Here is a 16,499-nt window from a genome sequence, read left to right as displayed (position 1 = left end):
TAAAGTAATTATATTTTTGACGAATCGGAATAATTTGAACAATCTTGGGAAAGGGTCACACAAGGACCATTTGTGTAACATTATTTTAAAATCGGGCTAGCAGTTTCACACAAGAAGATTTTTGATGTTTCCACTATATAAATATATAGGGAAAAGTAACCACGCCCTCTGACACCTATGTTATTTGACGAATCAAAATAATCAAAACAATCTTGGTAGAGGGTCACACAAGGACCATTTGTGTAAAATTATTTTAAAATCGGGCCAGCAGTTTCACATGAGAAGATTTTTAAAATTTCTACTTATACATAATTATAGGGAAAAGTGACCACGCCCCTTGGCAGCCATGTTTTTTGACGAATCGGTATAATTTCAACAATCTTGGTAAAGGGTCACACATGGACCATTTGTGGAAAATTATTCTAAAATCGGGCAGCTGTTTTTTTTTTAAATTTCTACTATATATATATATGTATATAGAGGAAAGTCACCACGTCCTCTGGTCGCTATGTTTTTTGACGAATCTGAATAGTTTGAACAATCTTGGCAGAGGGTCACACAAGGACCATTTTTGTTAAATTATTTTAAAATCGGCTAGCAGTTTCACACAAGAAGATTTTTAAAGTTTCCACTATATACATGGCGGCCATGTTTTTTGACAAATCGGAATTTGAATAATCTTGGTAAAGGGTGACATAAGGACCATTTGTGTGAAATTATTTAAAAATCGGACCATCGGTTTAGAAGGAGATGTCGCTTGAAGTTTTTTCTATTTTTCAGCTCTGGCATCCCCTATGTGCAACCAAGCGGAACTGTTCGAACAACTTTGGTAGAGGACCATACAAGGAACATTGTGGCCAAGTTTCTTCAAAATCCATTCAGTGGTTTTGGAGGAGATGTCCTTTAAACACAATTGTTGACGACGGATGGACGACTTGACGGAAACATGCACACAGGCATGACAGACGCCAGACACAGCATGATCACAATACCTCACCATGAGCACTTTGTGCTCAGGTGAGCTAAAAGGGGTCATTACTAAGTGAAATATCATCCAAATGAACCTCAGTGGGGGAGACATAATTATAACCAAGAAACTCCAATTTACTACAAAAAGGCCCATTCAGACAGAATGCATACCAGAGTTATGTTTCTTGGCCTACACACACTATGTCTGATGATAAACAATTGTTTTTCAGGAAAGGTGGACCTAAACAAAAAAACCTCTGAGTATGACCTTGATCTTTGAGCTAGGGGTCTGGGAGTTGCACATGACATTCTGTCTCCCTGAGACAAACATTCATGCCAAATAAAAAAACAAGAGGACCATGATGGTCCCGAATCGCTCACCTATCCCCACATGACCCAGTGTTGAACTGTGTATGACGTCGTTATTTCTATTATTTGACATAGTGACCTAGTTTTTGAGCACATGTGACCTAGATATCATCAAGGTAAATAATTCTGACCAATTTTCACGAAGATCCATTGAAAAATATGACCTCTAGAGAGGTCACAAGGTTTTTCTATTATTTGACCTAATGACCTAGTTTTAGAAGGCACGTGACCCACTTTTACATTTGATCTAGATATCATCAAGGTGAACATTCTCACCAATTTTCATGAAGATCTCGTCAAAAATATGGCCCCTAGAGTGGTCACAAGGTTTTTCTATTTTTCAACCTACTGACCTAGTTTTTGATCGCACATGACCCAGTTACGAACTTGACCTAGATCTCATCAAGCTGAACATTCTCACCAATTTTCATGAAGCTCCATTGAGAAATATGGCCTCTAAAGAGGTCACAAGGTTTTTCTATTTTTAGACCTACTGACCTAAATTTTGACCCCACGTGACCCAGTTTCGAACTTGACCTAGATATCATCAAGGTGAACATTCTGACCAATATTCATGAAGATCTCATTAAATATATGGCCTCTAGAGAGGTCACAAGGTTTTTCTATTTTTAGATCTACTGACCTAGTTTTTGACCTCACGTGACCCAGTTTCGAACTGGACCTAGATATCATCAAAATAAACATTCTGACCAATTTTCATGAAGATCCATTGAGAAATATGGCCTCTAGAGAGGTCACAAGGTATTTCTATTTTTAGACCTACTGACCTAGTTTTTGACCCCACATGACCCAGTTTCGAACTTGGCCTAGATATCATCAAGGTGAATGTTCTGACCAATTTCCATGAAGATCCATTGAGAAATATGGCCTCTAGAGAGGTAATAAGGTATTTCTATTTTTAGACCTACTGACCTAGTTTTTGACCCCACGTGACCCAGTTTCGAACTTGACCTAGATATCATCAAGGTGAACATTCTCACCATTATTCATGAAGATCTCATGAAAAATATGGCCTCTAGAGAGGTCACAAGGTTTTTCTATTTTTAGATCTATTGACCTAGTTTTTAACCCCACGTGACCAAGTTTCGAACTTGACCTAGATATCATCAAGGTGAACATTCAGACCAATTTTCATGAAGATCCATTGAGAAATATGGCCTCTAGAGAGGTCACAAGGTTTTTCTATTTTTAGACCTACTGACCTAGTTTTTGACCCCACGTGACCCAGTTTCAAACTTGACCTAGATATTATCAAGGTGAACATTCTGACCAAAATTCATGAAGATCTCATGAAATATATGGCCTCTAGAGAGGTCACAAGGTTTTTCTATTTTTAGACCTACTGACCTAGTTTTTGACCCCATGTGACCCAGTTTCGAACTTTCCTAGATATCATCAAGATGAACATTCTGAACAACTTTCATAAAGATCCCATGAAAAGTGTGACCCAAGTGTGACCTTGAGCTTTGAGATACGAACCTAGGGTTTGCACATGACACTCCATCTCCCTGAGGTTAACATTCATGCCAAATATAAACAAGATTGCTCCATGCATGTCAAAGTTATGGTCCGGATGAACAAATCCAGATGGATGGATGGATGGATGGATGGATGGACTGATGCATGCACACACATACACCGAACATCCAATTTGGACAACTATGTATTCAGTTGTAATATCTAAGCACCACTAAGGGACTGAATGCCTATGTCAATTTTACAACTGATACTACAAATTTAGTTCCCTTGATTAATAACTTACTAAACCAAAAGAGGAAGTTAAACTATTGGGAAATACATTTTTACCATTTTACGTCAGACAATTAAACAATTTTCTGTAAAATATTAGGTCAGTTATCTTATTTAATTCACTGTTTCTTATTTTAGCTTGTTTTTTTTTGTCATTTTATTCACAGTTTCTTATTCAAGTGAGTTTACTTCCTAATTTTATTCAATGTCTTTTTTTTAATTACATGTACTTTTCATTTCCATTTGTTTGGAATTATTTCAATACTGCAAAACTCTGTTTTTGTTCCTTTCAAGTTAAAACTAATTGTTTTATAAACTGTTATAAAATAAGGCAACTGTACACACTACTGGCTAGGGACTACCAAATCCGGACAACCACCAAACCGGACAGTCTTGTAAACGCTTTTTTTTTATCTTTAACCTTGCTAATCTGTTTACGATCAAATGGACCCTTGATTTTCAACAACAGGGCAAAGTTACAACAGTTAAATTTAAGTATTTTACAAGAAATGCTACATTTCATTTCGTCTGCACTCACGAAGCATGTTTACATGTTGAGAGGAAGTCGCATGCGCAGTATTTCTGTGAGGTCCCGCCATTAAATCTAAAGGCCCCATGCAAATTTGAGGTTAGCAGAGATGTTTAGTAAACACTTATATCGGGGGAAATACAGCTTTGATAATTTAGTGCATGACTTTAACACACCCTAAAACACATTTTTATATCAAAATATTCACTTCGAAAAGAGATTTTAAAAGATTTGGTTGGGAGAGATACATCAAATTTATAGACTCAAGAGAGGTAATTCGTACAATTCTAGGACTCAGACACTGTACGACTACTTTCCATTAGATGAAAATAAAGTTTAATTCAATGTTGAATGTTAATTGAAAGTCAATAAAGTGACAACTGCCTGTCCAGAAACATGGTATCGTTAAACCCTAAACCATGTGATTTGGTGGCCCTTCGTTTGGGCCTCGAAAAAGTACTTGACCTAATTCTAGAAGTAAACAAATTAGCTCTTTTGTTAGGAGGAGAACCTAGCTTTGTTCACGTGAAATTTCAACCACTAGATATATCTATTTCCCGAGTTATTGTGAAAAATATTCCAAAAGTGTCCGGTTGTAGGATGCTAGCCAGTAGCTTATAATTTTTACTGAAAACGCACTTTTTTGAGCGGCGGTTCTGTAAACCTTAGAATCAAAAATAAAAGACCTAAATAATTTTACACTGGGAATTAATGTGTCTGCCGAGTATTAGTTACTGCATTGTTTGCATACACAACTAAGTCTCTGTTTAACATAAAGCTTGTATAACATTATACTTTACAATAAACATGATAATTTACTTACTTTTAGCTATTTTTTATAAATAACTTCTTTATACTTCTATATAATGTATTATAAATTTGTCAACTTTAAATGGAATATCAACAGGGAAATAAATAACATTTAGCATGTAAAATATTTCATCAACAAAGTTATATTTAAAATCCTGTTTCAGGATGTTTCACACACCCAATGACTACCGCAATATATCCATGAGACTTTCTGAGGTCTTAGACGATATTGCAGTTAATGAAAAGATGATACTGAAGACAAGAAGGACATCTGTACTGAAAGAAACCAGTAGAACAATATGGCACAGAGCAAGACAACATCAAATAACTAACTATCATTTTGGAAGTTGGTCAGAGGGTACTACAACACTAGGACTTAAATCAGATTCTGACCATCTTTTCACTCAAGATAATTTCAATGTGATACAGGACTGGTCTGAATGGACTCTAGGTAAGCAAAACTTGCGGATGATTCAGAATGAAACAACCGCTCCTGGTTATTGTCTTCTACAGATGCTTAGACCAGATGCTCCACTTCCTGATACACATGAAGATGGTAATTACTTTGTCAAGGACACAAGTGAACGAATATTGTTCAAGAATACAGTGCTTGATACCATTATGACTGGAATAGCCCAGAGACAAGGACCATCATTAGCACAAACAAATCTGTCTGGAATGATAGATTCAGACACAGTATCAGCATTTCCTTGTACATCATGGCCACAATCTGCTAAAGCCTGCCTGGATAACTTGGATGTAAACAATTGGCCTACAGCTTTTATGAAAAGATATATAAAAACTACAAAGTGTTTTGTTGTTGCTGTTGGCAACAAAGTCAGCCAAAATGAAGATTTTGAATGGAGACTTTCTACCTCATTAGCTGAACGGTGCTTGATGTTCAACTTGAACATCACTCAAATAAGATGTTATATCTTAATGAAAATGATTATAAAAACATACATTAATCTTGACAATGAAAGTTACATTTCCAGTTTCATGTGCAAAACTGTTTTGTTTCACTGTATAGCAAGTAAACCATTATATAAATGGAAGGAATGTAACATTTTAAACTGTTTAACATACTGCATACTTACACTGAACAGATGTATTTCATGTGGGAACTGTCCACATTTCTTTGATCATGAAAACAACTTGATGGCAGGGAAGTTTTCAAATAAAGTACAACAAGAGTTACTTCAAAGAACAGCAAACCTGATACCATGTGATGGAATGTCACTTTTTGGAATTCAGATTGACGATGTTGGTAAAAGACTTCAGATCAAGCTTAACATAATAGACAGAGTAAATCATAACATTCCAGGCCCAGATGAATACACTATGGATATTTCATCTTTTTTACTACGACAGACAGCTAAATGGATTATGGAAATCCATAATGAAGATATTCATGAAACAAAAGATGCCAGTTTAGAAATGGAATTGAGAATCCTGTTACAGATACTCCAACATTTAACAAGATACTACAGGGATGGTGATATGTCAGTAAAGGTATCAGGCAGACTTCTAGCACCTCTATTTTGCAGCTCTGTAGGGTCCCTGATAGCATCTCAAAACATTCAAATAAACAACACAGTTTCTCCTCAAGCACTAGCCTGGCTTGAAGCAGGACTGGACTCGGATGTTGCTTCAAGCAGACTAAAACTTGCTTCTATATTGTATTGTACAGGAGACCTGGAAAGAGCAGCATTTATTCTTAATGATGTAGATCAACGATATAATACGGAAGTTACTGAGCCTGTATGTCGATGCTACTGCTTTCCTTTAACACATATGAAAATAGGATTTAGTTTGATTTCCAGTCAATATGATGAAGAAGCAGTTAAGTACATTGTTGCATACTGTGTAACATTCAGTCAACATGAAATAAACTGTGTACCGCATGAACTTCAGTATGAGATGTTCAGATCAACACAAGAGGAAATTCAAAACAGAGGTTGGTATGATAACTGGATGGACTGTGCTGTAGTAGACTCACTTCCATATCTTTATTTTCTACAATACAAAACATCTGGCAACCTAAACAGGCCCGAGGATCAGCAACAAGCACTTAAAAAATTAATGTGGGTGACTGAAACAGAGCCCAACCTTGCACACAGAGAAACAGCACTGAATCTACTAGGACAGTGCATGGAGCAAGAGAACAGACAAGATAATGCTCTACAGTGTTACATGTTATCCCTACATATAAGGGAAAGAAACAATGCAGCAAGAATTCATATGTGCAGGTGTTTGGGTAACACACATTTATAAAGACTCATTAACTCAAACAGATTTGCATTTCTATCTTATTCTGTTTTTGTTTTTGTATGTGTGTGTGTGTGTGGTGGGGGGAGTGGGGGGGGGGAGGTTTACACTGTCTTTCAACAGAATTTAGAATTTCAGTTATGTAATGGCAGGCAGTTAAACTAACCAGTGTTCCTTGGATTCCATACCAGTACAAACCTATTCTCCGCAAGTATCTGCCAACTTCTCTACACAAATTAGAGGTGGAGGATGAATGATTTAACACACAATTTCTTCAATCAATTCGTCACATATGCCCCGCCCGAGGATATAAGTCATGGCTTATTCTGTTTTGCACAATGGCAATAATAGACTAGTAAAAACTAGTAGATGTAAATAATTGCTTATACTTGTTCTTGTTCTGAGCCAATATTACATTGTCTATAAAGTCAATACAGTGGAACCTGTCTAATCCGAAAATGGTCGGACCAGAAAAAATGTTTGGATTAGAGGGGTTTTCGGATTAGAAAGGTTTCTATGTTAGAACGAAAAATTAGGCTATTTGTTACACGATGTGAAGATTCATCTTTTTATGAAAAGGCTAATAAAAAAATATAGATTATAAGCAACATGCAAACTGCTTTAGTGTAATGTAAATTTCATGTTAATTCAACGTCTCAATATCACTTGTAAACATTTTTTTCACCACTCCTACATTCCCAGAAGGTAGCTTAAACGGAATATTTTACATGTCCGGTTATTGTGACAATCTGATTTAGTACTACTTTCAGTGAATCATTTTGCTGCTTTAAATGAACAAATTGTACAAAAGAATGGGAGGAAGATACAGAATAAAAAAATTAATAAGAATCTATTACATTGGCAAGACTTGTTGCAGGTACGTCTGTTCTTACAAATTTCTATTCAAACAAACTACTTGTACTTGCTTCTTTCACACCAGTGTTTATTGCATGCATCAATAACACGGGGTAAACCGCAATCCAATTCGCCGGAACGCTAAAAAGGTTCACAACGTCCGGTGCTGGTGTTGCCAAAAAAGAGACAAAATTATATGTGATTATGATTTTGCTTAGTATGAGCAAGAATAAATTTTTGAAAAGCAAAATGCTATTCGACACAATATGAAAAACATCATATGTGTAATTATCTGGTTTGTTAATTATGTTGGCTCATTAGTCACAAAACTCAGGGACACGAGCGGGAAAAGTAGGAATCACAAAATGGGAGTTTCCTGACTCTTTATGCCTAATCTGAGACATTCAGATGCTTTTAATGATAACCTCAACTGTTATAAAGTAACCGAATATCAAAACTATTGTTTCAAATCCTCTATACGGTGGACATAATTGACAAAAAAAATCATCGGAATGGGTGCGCACCGAGAATGGAGCATGCTCGTATACTCATAATGTAATATAAATGTATAACGCACAACTCCATTCCGGGGTGCACCCATTCCGATTATTTTTGCATCTTTCCCAAAAAGTAACATTTCATTCAATGTGAAGTAATATTCATGACTGGATTTACACGCTTTTGATCATAAGATGCGTTCTCATTTCCAGAAAAAAAGGCACAAGAGTTAGAAATTGCATTTTTATAAGAATCCATGCTTTTGAACAGCTCAGCCAGCAGAGTTTTCGTGATAACAGGGCCATTCTTAAATTAATAAGTTGGTATTTCCCAATACTATACTTTATTCATTTTTGTGTCGAATAGAATAGACATATTTGCTATTTTTCGAAACACTCGTTAAATGTACATATTTACAAAAACAAAAACCACCTACCTCGATTTTGTATGTATTGATGCGCAACACCAGCACCGGAAGTCGCTACAACATTTTTAAGCGTATTCCCACTGGGAATTGGATTGCACGTTTACCACCCGTGAATAAAGCAAATATCTTACATGACTTGTGATTACCAGTGTTGGGGCCTATTGCTGTTGACACATTTATAAAGAGTAGTACTTAAAATTGTAAACAGACTCAAAAATGTCAAAAGTGAGCAAGATTTATATCAGAGACATTGACTATGGTTCGGATTAGAAGGGTAGATTTCAATGTAATTAGATATAAAATTCTCGAAAGTTTGTTCGGTTTTCAGAGTAGAGAGGTTTCGGATTACAAGGGTAATTTTACAATAGAGAATGAATAAGCAAACTTGGGACCAAACAATCTGTTCAGTTAAGAGAGGTTTTCAGATAAAAGGGGTTCGGATTAGGGAGGTTCCACTGTACTTACATTTATTTTGGTCATTTTATTCAAAAGTCATGGATATGAAAATCCCTATAATGTGTCCCCATTTTGAACCCACAAAGCAAACTGTAAAACATGCCTCAATAATGTACCTCTCAAATCAGAAAAAGTGTCCTAAAACTGTTCACAAATTTATGAAATTAATTTTTTTTCATAGAAATGCCATCTGAAATCTCCTGTTGTGTTGGAAATACTTGCACAGTTTAGGTAAAATGGCTGCTTTTCAGCTTTTACTGTGGAGGAAGACACAGGCACACCTCCAAGCTTTAAGGTAGTGGACCTGTAATAGAAATGCTTAAACAAGACCACCCCCTGCAGGTGCCAATGCTTGTCTGCAGGTGCTGGACAAGATGTAAGGAAAGAGTTATAGTTCAGATTTTCTAAGTACAAAATTAAGGGCCATAATTCTCACAAAATGCATATCAGAGTTATGGTTCTTGGCCTAAGTAGTCATATGATGATGGTAAACAAGTGTGCAAAGTTTCAAAAGCTGTAGTTCTTATAGTTTTTGAGAAAAGGTGGACCTAAACAAAAGATTAACCAAGAAACTGAAATTTGGTACAAAAATGGCCAAAATTTTGACAGAATGCATTTCAGAGTTATGGTTCTTGACCTATGTATTCCCCTAATGATGATAAACAAGTGTGCAAAGATTCAAAGCAGTAGCTTTTATAGTTTTTGAGAAAAGGTGGACCTCAACAAAAATTTTAACCAATGCTGACGATCAAGGGACGACAATACCTCGTACATTTAAAAAAAAATTAACAGACGGGCTAAAAATTGCATTAACTTGATACTGCCTTAAGTTAACGTTGTTTTGCACTGTGTTGCAACTTTTAAGGTGTTGTTTTTTAAATTTTGAATAATCTATGATATTTCCTCAAGCTCAAATAAAGACAAATTTCAAAGTGAAAACCACTGTAAAAACATTCGCAGACCCTTTTATCTTGTGTTTAAGTAGAATTAAGTTCCTTCATTGTATTTAGCCATGGGAGCAGCAGTCACTTTGCACTCAGTAGAACGCCTTTCTCCACGCAGGGTCCGAAAGTTACTGAGTATTCCCGCCTTTATTCTAGGCAGTTTTACTTTACATTTTGCGCAAGCAACTAGCTTTTCATTTAATCCCCCACCCCAATCTCTTTTAATTTATTAATTTTTGGTTGCGGGTTTATCCCGCTACCAAAGTTACAAGTGTATTTCTGACAATCATATAGCATCTTTATTTTATTCCAAATCACATCCAAAGGATGTTCATGTGCAACACAAAATAGTCCCATTCATGAACAATGCAGATGAATTATCAATTAACAAGTAGTTCTTATTCAACTGTATCCACTCACACTGACCATTCAGGCAGAGTTCATCTTAGATATGAGGCACATTAAATTTGTATTTGTTTCTCATTCATGTATATTCATAGAGCAAAAAAAAATATATGTGTGGTTACTGTTACTGGCCAAAAAAGATAGGGTAGGTAGGTAGGTAGGGATTTTTTTTTTTTAGTATTGAAACAATGGTATATCAGTACATACCGGTGCTTTTTATGTACCCTTTGGTTATTAATCACTCCCTGCAGCATGTTAACCTTCTTTTCATGAAATTTACTTGCTACTTTATTGCTTTCTTCTCCTGATCAGTGTATATTTCTTTTGTTCTTTCAATTTCATGTTCACAGTAACATAGCTTGCAAAGTGAACGTTTGGCATGTGAAACATATTAACCATCACAGGACCTGGGGATTCAGGTTAGAAAAGTACCAGTAACACGTGTAAAAGTTGCAGATATATAATATATATTTAGTTTATTTATGCATTCTGAATATTACTAAGCCCAAAACACAGGCCAGGAAAAAGGTCACTCTGATAAAATTTTCAGTCACAGGCTTTCACCTGATGTTCTCTGTATATTTATAATAAATTAACAGTTCAAACTACATAATTTTTATATATATAAAAAAAAATACATACAGGATCAAAAGTTTCGATCATGATGTTACATCCAATAGTAAACTATAAATCCAATTTATAGTTGCAAATTGAAAAATGTAAATTTTGCATATATTTTATCATCATGGTAAAGTTTTATAGCCTAATATTTTCTTGAAGTGGGTGGTGTTTGGTGCCTTTGCATGCTTTTATTTTCGAAAAATTCTTCAAATAAGAGCTGCTTTTGCAACAGTTGTCATATTTTTCTTAAATGCAGACTGTTTATTTAGACTGCACTAGAAAATCTCGTAAAAAAATGACAGAAATATCTGAAAATCATGATCGCGAAAATGGGTGACAAATATGGAAAAATGAAGGAAAGCATTAAATTCTTGATCAAATACTTGTTTTCAATTTCATTTCTATTCAATACTTATGTTTTCTGCTTATTTAAAGCATTTTTATTGGGCCCAAATGATTTGTTATAGACTGTAATGGTCGATTGGCTCATATGACTGTATCAAGCACACAAAATAACAATTTTAATTATGCAATTTGTTGTACAGTATTAAGTCGGCAAGACGTATAACAATACAAAATAAGCTGTAGGCAGGGGTTGCACTGTCGGTCCCCACAAAATCTGGCGTTATTTTGGATCAGTTGGCAAAAGTTTCTGGCGACAACAAAGCAAAGATTGGGTCGACACATTTTTTTTTCAATGACTCCAAGGATCATCCTACACAGTCGCTGTAAAGTCGGCCACTTCTCCTAATTATCGCCTCCAGGCGAAATCTGAATTGCCGAGTTTTTCAGATTGTTGTAATCTGTTTACTTAAAGTTGTAAAAACTTGATGCACACACAATAGATGTAAATTATCGATAATCAACAGTAGGCTATACCGCTAATTAACAAGTGGTACAAACACCATAATAGGCTGCTCTTCGCATTGTTTATCAATAAACTTTTACACATTGATCAATAAACACATTGATAATGGCGGGCATTATTGTAATTAATACAAACCGTGAGATGACTACGTGTCAGTTGGCGCGTGGCATGAATGACATCTGTCAGTAGCTAATTAATATACGATGCTCCGCCTACTGCCATATTTCCGCTTGTGGCGGCAAACAATATTGAAATTCACCGGGATTTTGATTGACAAGAGGCAGAACTTTCAAACTTGACGCACAGGACATTTTCTACGCGGGTCAAATACGGGTTTTTCTCGATTCTTCGCGGGTCAAAACTCGGAACCTCGGGTCAACCGAATCAATTTTTTTTTTTTGATAACAATAAAAAAGTTAGGGTCTGCGGGGAAAAATGGGGTCAGTCAGGAAACTGGAACCACACATATTATTTTATTTAGCCTTAGTATCAAGTCATTCTAGTAAGGGGTATTGATGCTAGATGAAACAGTCCCATTTGGTTAACCAGATGGAAATGAAAGAACGAACAAACAAACAGACAGACAGGACAATCACTATATGCCTCCCGTATCCGTAGATGCCGGGGGCATAAAAAAAATGGGGGGGGGGGGGGGGGGGGGGGGGGAGGGTGACAAGGGCGGATGTGGGTGACCGGGTGTGGGTACACAACTTCACATGTTTATAATTAATGTTCATGGTAAAAAATGAAAGAAGTTTAATGAACAAATATGTAGATTTTTAAACAATTAAAGGGCAATAACATTAAAATTCTTAAAGAGATCCTGACAAGATTCTGTGTGCACTAACACATTATAGTGATCTAAATTCAACTTAAGTTTCATAGTTCTAGGTCAAATATGTCACAGGTTATGAAGCAGAAATTGCCATATTTAAAGTACCCTATATAGTTAACACTAAAAACTTCTAAGGGTCATAACTCTTATGTTGCTTGGGCAATCTAACTGAAACTTGATAGGACCCATTTCCCTATCGTGGTTGATATGTATATGAAGTTTTATTTAAATATTCCAAACAGCCTATGGCTCCAGACGGAAGATATGGCTCCAGACGGAAGGATGAAACGGAATCCAGTATAGCCCCCAGATTCTAGTATCTGGGGGTATAGAAATGGTTACATATCTGTCACAAAATATATAAATAGAAAATAATAAGTCTAGATTATGTAATATGTAATACCATTACTGAAAGCAGATTTTACAGAACTGGTTTTGTATCAAAAAAGACGCTTTGTTTTTCTTCTTATATCAATAGTATTTTGATCAATTGTAGTTCACTTGCATTTATGAAGATTTAAAAACTTTGCTTTCTGACACATTTTTGGAGGTTAATTTGAGGAATATTGCAAGAAAGACCAGCTTTTCTTAATTCTGAATGCCTTTAATTAAAAAGTCTTAACAATTTCATGAAAATAAGAGGGTCATGATGACCCTGGATCACTCACCTGAGTAATATGAGCTACATGTTTCAAATGTCAAACTGATGCTAAAACATTAAGAAAGTTGGTCACATTCATGGTCATTGAAGGTAAGTTTTAAGATTGGTGTGCAAAACTGTATATGTCATACAAATTTCAAGGCTGTATCTTATAAAATAAGAAAGTACGTCAGTAGGCAAGGTCAAAGTCAAGTGACCCCTAATTACTTGGGGTCATTAGGTAATTATAATTAAACAGTCTAGGAAATATTTTCAGATATTTTTTAAAGTAATTTTTCCTATTTAACTCATATACAAGTGTCCCCAAGGGCAGGGCTTCTTTTCACCCTAGGGGCATAATTTGAACAACCTTGTTACAGAACCACTAGGAATGCTACATACAATATCAAAGGCCTAGGCCATGAACCTTCAGACAAGAAGATTTTTAAAGTCCTTTCCTATATAAGTCTATGTAAAACTTGAGACCCCAAGGGCAGAGCCTCCTTTCACCCCAGGGACATAATTTGAATAATTTTCGTAAAAGACAATTAGGCAATGCAACCTACCGAATATCAAAAGCCTAGGCCTTGCTGTTTCAGGCAAGAAGATTTTTAAAGTTTATTTTTCCTATATAAGTCTATGTAAAACTTGGGAGCCCCTGGGTGGAGCCTCTTTTCACCTCGGGTACATAATTTGAATATTCTTGTATACCAGACAGGGATTTTTGGTATTTTTACCTGTGCTGGAAAAATCCATCTTACACCCTGGGGTGTAAGATGGCTCTCGTGCTGTAATGACATATTACAGACTACATATATGTAGATTTATGTAGTAATTTATGTTTTATTTAAAAATAGGGATAAAAATCGAATACCTTGACAGTTCCTCCTTGTTCCTAATAGTATATTTCTTGATTCAAAACACATTATTTTATCAAAAATTTATACCGTTACGCTGCAACTGATAAAACAAAACTGGAACTAAACATCGTTATTTGTCTTTGAAACGTCATAACATCTTTCCTGTTTACGGAGCCGCTCGATTGATTTTATTTTTATTATTATTTCTTGAAATCGTATGCAAGAAAAAGATTCTGTTACTGGTTATAGGTGCAGATGGGAATATCTGGCTCTCCTGTAACTGTTTGGCTGGAACCTCGTTACTGCCTAAACAGTTACCCTCAAAGCCGGAAATTCCCATATGCACCTTCAACCAGTGAAAGAATCTTATGCTATGTAAAACTTTGGATCCCCGGGGCAGGCCTTTTTTCAACTCAAAAGCATAATTTGAACAATCTTCATAGATGTCACACCCCAAATATCAAGGCACTATGCCTTTCAGTTTTAGACAATAAGATTTTTTAAGTTTTTCCTTTCGGTTGCCATGGCAACCAGAGTTCTGTGTAGAATTCAGTTCTTTGAACAACTTTTAAAGGGGACCACCCAAGAAACATCCAGGCCAAGTTTCATTAACTTCGTACAAATGCTTTCAGTGGAGATGTTGTTAAAAGGAAAGTGTGGACAGATGGACAACAGATGGACGCACTTTGTGTTCAGATGAGGTGAGCTGGTAAGCTGTCATTATTTAAATCCTCCTGACTTACCCTGTTAGGATCATCCCATAATTTCCTTTCCAGAATCTGATATATCTTCTCTTCCTCACCTCTCTTACATACATGATCTTTACCTAAAAGAAGCATGTTCATAAGACACATTTACTTATAATTGTTGTAATTGGAAATTATGTAAAATGGGAGAATTATCACCAGAAAAAGTGGTTTGAACTTAAAATATCACTGTGGAAAAAAATACATGTCCACTTTAAGCTTAGTTAACAATCAATTCTTTCAAGATGACTGTAGTTACCTTGAAGCTTAATGGATAATTTTATTACATTCTAGGAAAGAATGGGATTTCTGTATAAGAGAGACTATCATAATCCCATCCAGGTTTAAACCTATAATGTCTTTACTGAACTACATCTTATGACTACTCTACTTTCTAAAGTAAATAAATCTTACCAAGAACAATTAGTAGGTCAGCAGCGAGAGCCCTATACTTCCACACTGGTGACTCCTTGAACAGTGACAGCAAGTGCTGAACAACCTCCCAACTTGTACAGTTCAACTGCTTCACCAACACTTCCAGTGCCTGTATAAAACAATGATCAACAACACTAGAAGAACAAATTTAATGCTTTTGACTTATTCTTAAAGCAATCCATGTTCAAAAATTCAACCCCAACCTTAAAATATTTATCTAAGCTACCTTATTCATTACTTAATCACAAAGTATTTCAAGAGCTAACACTAACTTCTAGCCTTTGTCGAGTTACTAACTGAAAACCAGCTGAAATCTGCTGTTATATCAAATGATGAAGATTCTTTAGAAATAAGACTTAAAACTATTGGCTATAGGGTTCTGAGCCTCTTTCCAGGTCTTAGATATCAACGCCAAGTTATTGTTTTCATATATAAACGAAAGTATCAAACTTACTTTAGCTCTGATATGCGTGTCAGTACTATGCTCTAGGGATCTCATAAGCCTGAATTTTGCGTTCTCATCCATGACACAGAGTTTGCCTAGCAACACTGCAGCATCAAACGCTATAGTGTCCTCTGGGTCGGGGTTACAACAGAAATGACTCAGAACTTTAACCAGTTCTGGAAACGTTGGTGTTTTCTACAGAACAAAAGAAAACTAGTAATGCAGTAACATATTGCTCTGCTGATACAACTTTGGCTTAAAATACAGCAAATTTACACTATATATAGGTTACAGTCTTATTACCAAATATGAAAAATAAGTGATGGAGATTTTAATAAGAATAATGTGACTGCTTCAGTTCCTTTTGCCAGAAGTGAATCTTAAAATTTTTCCTTTTGCAGATTAACCATCATTTTGAAAATCATAGAATTACAGATATGTCAGCCTGCAATATGATGTTAAATAACATCAAGGAATTGCCTATGTCAGAAATGATGATGACTGATGAATACCTTGTTGACATATTGAACATTTTTTCCATCTATCATATTCAGGATGAGATCTTGTCGTATTTCTGAGTTACCAATCACCATATACTTCAATACAATCTGTAACACATCCTCGTCCCAACATCCTGTACACATACAAGATTTTTTTTTTACAAAGAACAGTACAATATTGAGTTTCGTGTATTCAAGTTCATTTTTCCTTCTATATTTTACTACATTTTATTACCTGTTTAACAGAAA

General features: G+C 35.6%; 2 protein-coding genes across 12 annotated transcripts in view; one reads left to right on the top strand and one right to left on the bottom strand.

Moving 5' to 3' along the window:
- Positions 1 to 16,499, bottom strand: part of LOC123563746 (uncharacterized) — an 85,033-nt gene that overhangs the window by 18,728 nt on the left and 49,806 nt on the right. For all 10 annotated transcript variants that reach the window (XM_053535361.1, XM_045356729.2, XM_053535384.1 and 7 more), the window contains 4 exons: positions 16,263 to 16,384; positions 15,760 to 15,945; positions 15,285 to 15,414; positions 14,868 to 14,950 (listed from right to left, as the gene is read on the bottom strand). In XM_053535361.1, the coding sequence (XP_053391336.1) occupies positions 14,868 to 14,950; positions 15,285 to 15,414; positions 15,760 to 15,945; positions 16,263 to 16,384 (521 nt within the window). The remainder of the gene's footprint in view (positions 1 to 14,867; positions 14,951 to 15,284; positions 15,415 to 15,759; positions 15,946 to 16,262; positions 16,385 to 16,499) is intronic.
- On the top strand, positions 3,101 to 7,331 carry LOC123563747 (uncharacterized). 2 transcript variants are annotated; one of them, XM_045356738.2, is made up of 2 exons: positions 3,101 to 3,208; positions 4,612 to 7,331. In XM_045356738.2, the coding sequence occupies exon 2, from the start codon at positions 4,613 to 4,615 to the stop codon at positions 6,719 to 6,721; it is 2,109 nt and encodes a 702-aa protein (XP_045212673.2). In that variant the 5' UTR covers positions 3,101 to 3,208; position 4,612; the 3' UTR covers positions 6,722 to 7,331. The 2 variants fall into 2 exon arrangements, with proteins under 2 accessions (XP_045212673.2, XP_045212674.2); XM_045356739.2 differs by having other exon boundaries at positions 3,163 to 3,287.

The sequence above is a fragment of the Mercenaria mercenaria genome, chromosome 2 (assembly GCF_021730395.1).
Source record: "Mercenaria mercenaria strain notata chromosome 2, MADL_Memer_1, whole genome shotgun sequence".
NCBI classification, from domain to species: Eukaryota; Metazoa; Mollusca; class Bivalvia; order Venerida; family Veneridae; genus Mercenaria; species Mercenaria mercenaria.
Note: the sequence above shows the minus strand (reverse complement) of the source record. Positions and strands in the feature narration are given on the sequence as shown.